Source organism: Corvus brachyrhynchos, unplaced genomic scaffold (genome assembly GCF_000691975.1).
Source record: "Corvus brachyrhynchos isolate BGI_N302 unplaced genomic scaffold, ASM69197v1 scaffold197, whole genome shotgun sequence".
NCBI lineage: Eukaryota > Metazoa > Chordata > Aves > Passeriformes > Corvidae > Corvus > Corvus brachyrhynchos.
This window is the reverse complement of record NW_008239108.1, coordinates 1-2,792: the sequence shown is the minus strand read 5'-3', so window position 1 is coordinate 2,792 and position 2,792 is coordinate 1. Positions and strand designations below refer to the sequence as shown.

Sequence of the window (2,792 nt, the reverse complement as noted above, 5' to 3'; positions counted from 1 at the left end):
CTGAGCTGCTCCTGCTTCTCCAGCCGCTCCTGCTCCGGGAACGTCAGCTCCGAGATCTGCTCCAGGTACCTGGGCACAGCGGGCACGGCGTGGGCACGGCGTGGGCACAGACCCCACAGAGCCACCCTGCCCACCCCAGGGCCACCCAGGGGACACTCTGCGGCCCCTTCCGTGGGAAGCAGCCGGGAAACCGCCGGGGTGCTGGATCCCGATGGGATTTGGGGTCCCCACTCCATGGTCACAATGGGATTTGGGGCTCCCACTCCATGGTAACAATGGGATTTGGGACCCCCACTCCATGGTCACAATGGGATTGGGGTCTCCCTCACCACTCCCTACTCCCAGTGGGATTTGGGATCCCTGCTCCCTGATCCCAGTGGGATTTGGGGTCCCCACTCCATGGTCACAATGGGATTTGGGGTCCCCACTCAATGATCCCAGTGGGATTGGGGTCTCCCTCACCACTCCCTACTCCCAGTGGGATTTGGGATCCCTGCTCCCTGATCCCAGTGGGATTTGGGGTCCCCACTCCATGCTCCCATTGGGATTTGGGGTTCCCCTCACTGCTCCCAGTGGGATTTGGGGTCCCCACTCCATGGTCCCAATAGGATTTGGGGTCCCCATTCCATGGTCCCAGTGGGATTTAGGGTCCCCACTCATGGATCCCAATGGATTTTGGGGTCCCCACTCCCTGCTCCCAGTGGGATTTGGGGTTCCCTCACCACTCCCTGCTCCCAGTGGGATTTGGGGGCCCCTCACCACTCCCTGCTCCCAGGGGGGTTTGGGGTTCCCCTCCCTGCTCCCAGTGGGATTTGGGGTTCCCTCACCACTCCCTGCTCCCAGTGGGATTGGGGTCCCCTCACCGCTGCATGGTCCCAGTGGGATTTGGGGTCCCCTCCCTGCTCCCAGTGGGATTTGGGGCCCCCACTCCCTGCTCCCAATGGGATTTGGGGTTCCCCTCACCACTCCCTGCTCCCAATGGGATTTGGGGTCCCCTCCCTGCTCCCAGTGGGATTTGGGGCCCCCACTCCCTTCTCCCAATGGGATTTGGGGTCCCCCTCACCACTCCCTGCTCCCAGTGGCATTTGGGGTCCCCTCACCGCTCCATGGTCCCAAAAAGCCACTTGGGCTCCTTGTTGAAGGGCATCACCATCCCGTGGAACCGCGACATCTTGGCCGCGATCTCCCCGGACACGCTGGGGTCCCGCAGGTCCTCGGTGCGCAGCCGCCGGCTCTGGGGGGACACGGGGAGCTTTTGGGGTGCCCGGGGGGGCGGTTTTTTGGGGTGGCCCGGGCTCAGGGGATCCCAAATCCTACCGGGATGTACTGCTCCAGGCGGCCCTGCGGGAACACCCCGAAGAGGCGCGGCCCCAGCGCGCGCTCGGCCAGGATGGCGAACATGACGCTCTCCAGCACCAGCGAGTCCACGCCCTGGGGGGCAGGGATGGGGGAGAGGGGCACCCCAAAAACGGCACCCCACAAACGGGGCTGCCCCCAAACACCAGCACCCCAAAAACGGCAATGTACTGCTCCAGGCGGCCCTGCGGGAACACCCCGAAGAGGCGCGGCCCCAGCGCGCGCTCGGCCAGGATGGCGAACATGACGCTCTCCAGCACCAGCGAGTCCACGCCCTGGGGGGCAGGGATGGGGGAGAGGGGCACCCCAAAAACGGCACCCCACAAACGGGGCTGCCCCCAAACACCAGCACCCCAAAAACGGCACCCCAAAAACGGGACACCCCCAAATACCAGCATCCCCAAAACGGCACCCCAAAAACGGGAACCCCAAAAACGGGAACCCCAAAAACGGCAAAGCCCCCAAGTACCAGCACCCCAAAAACGGGACACCCAAAAACCGGCAACCCCAAAAACGGGACTGCCCCCAAACACCAGCATCCCAAAAACGGCACCCCAAAAACGGGACACCCCCAAACACCAGCATCCCGAAAACGGCACCCCAAAACCGGCAACGCCCCCAAATACCAGCATCCCAAAAACGGGACCCCAAAAACGGCAACCCCGCCCAAACACCAGCACCCCAAAAACGGCATCCCAATAATGGCAACCCCAAAAACGGCACCCCAAAACCGGCAACCCCGCCCAAACACCAGCATCCCAGAAACGGCACCCCAAAAATGGGAACCCCAAAAATGGCAACCCCAAAAACGGCAACCCCGCCCAGACACCAGCACCCCAAAACCGGCATCCCAAAAACGGCATCCCAATAATGGCAACCCCAAAACCGGGAACCCCCCCAAATCCCAGCATCCCAATAACGGCACCCCAAAAACGGGACCCCAAAACTGGGACCACCAACCTGGGATCCCAAAACTGGCACCCCCCACCCCAGTGGGAAGGCACCCGAAAACCCCCGATCCCTTGGGGTTCCCTTGGGGTTCCCTTGGGGTTCTTATGGGGTTTGGGGCGCCGCTGCCCCCTCACCTGTAGGATGGCCCCAAACCCAGCACCTTCACCCCAGTGGGAAGGCACCCGAAAACCCCCGATCCCTTGGGGTGCCCTTGGGGTTTGGGGTACCGCTGTCCCCTCACCTGTAGGATGGCCCCAGCACCCCAAACCCAGCACCTTCACCCCAGTGGGAAGGCACCCGAAAACCCCCGATCCCTTGGGGTGCCCTTGGGGTTCCCTTGGGGTTGTTATGGGGTTTGGGGTGGGTTCGGGGCGGGTCTGGGGTGTCCCTGCCCCCTCACCTGTAGGATGGCCCCAAACCCAGCACCTTCACCCCAGTGGGAAGGCACCCGAAAACCCCCGATCCCTTGGGGTGCCCTTGGGGTT

General features: G+C 63.4%; 1 protein-coding gene across 1 annotated transcript in view; it reads right to left on the bottom strand.

The window, feature by feature from the left end:
• The window catches only part of CHKB (choline kinase beta), a 39,502-nt gene extending 37,423 nt beyond the window's left edge, over positions 1–2,079 (bottom strand). The window contains exons 1-4 of the mRNA XM_017739379.1: positions 1,896–2,079; positions 1,318–1,523; positions 1,101–1,234; positions 3–69 (exon numbers count right to left, since the gene is read on the bottom strand). Coding sequence (XP_017594868.1) covers positions 3–69; positions 1,101–1,234; positions 1,318–1,523; positions 1,896–1,941 — 453 coding nt within the window. The 5' untranslated portion in view covers positions 1,942–2,079. The remainder of the gene's footprint in view (positions 1–2; positions 70–1,100; positions 1,235–1,317; positions 1,524–1,895) is intronic.
• Positions 2,080–2,792: the final 713 nt, after the last annotated feature.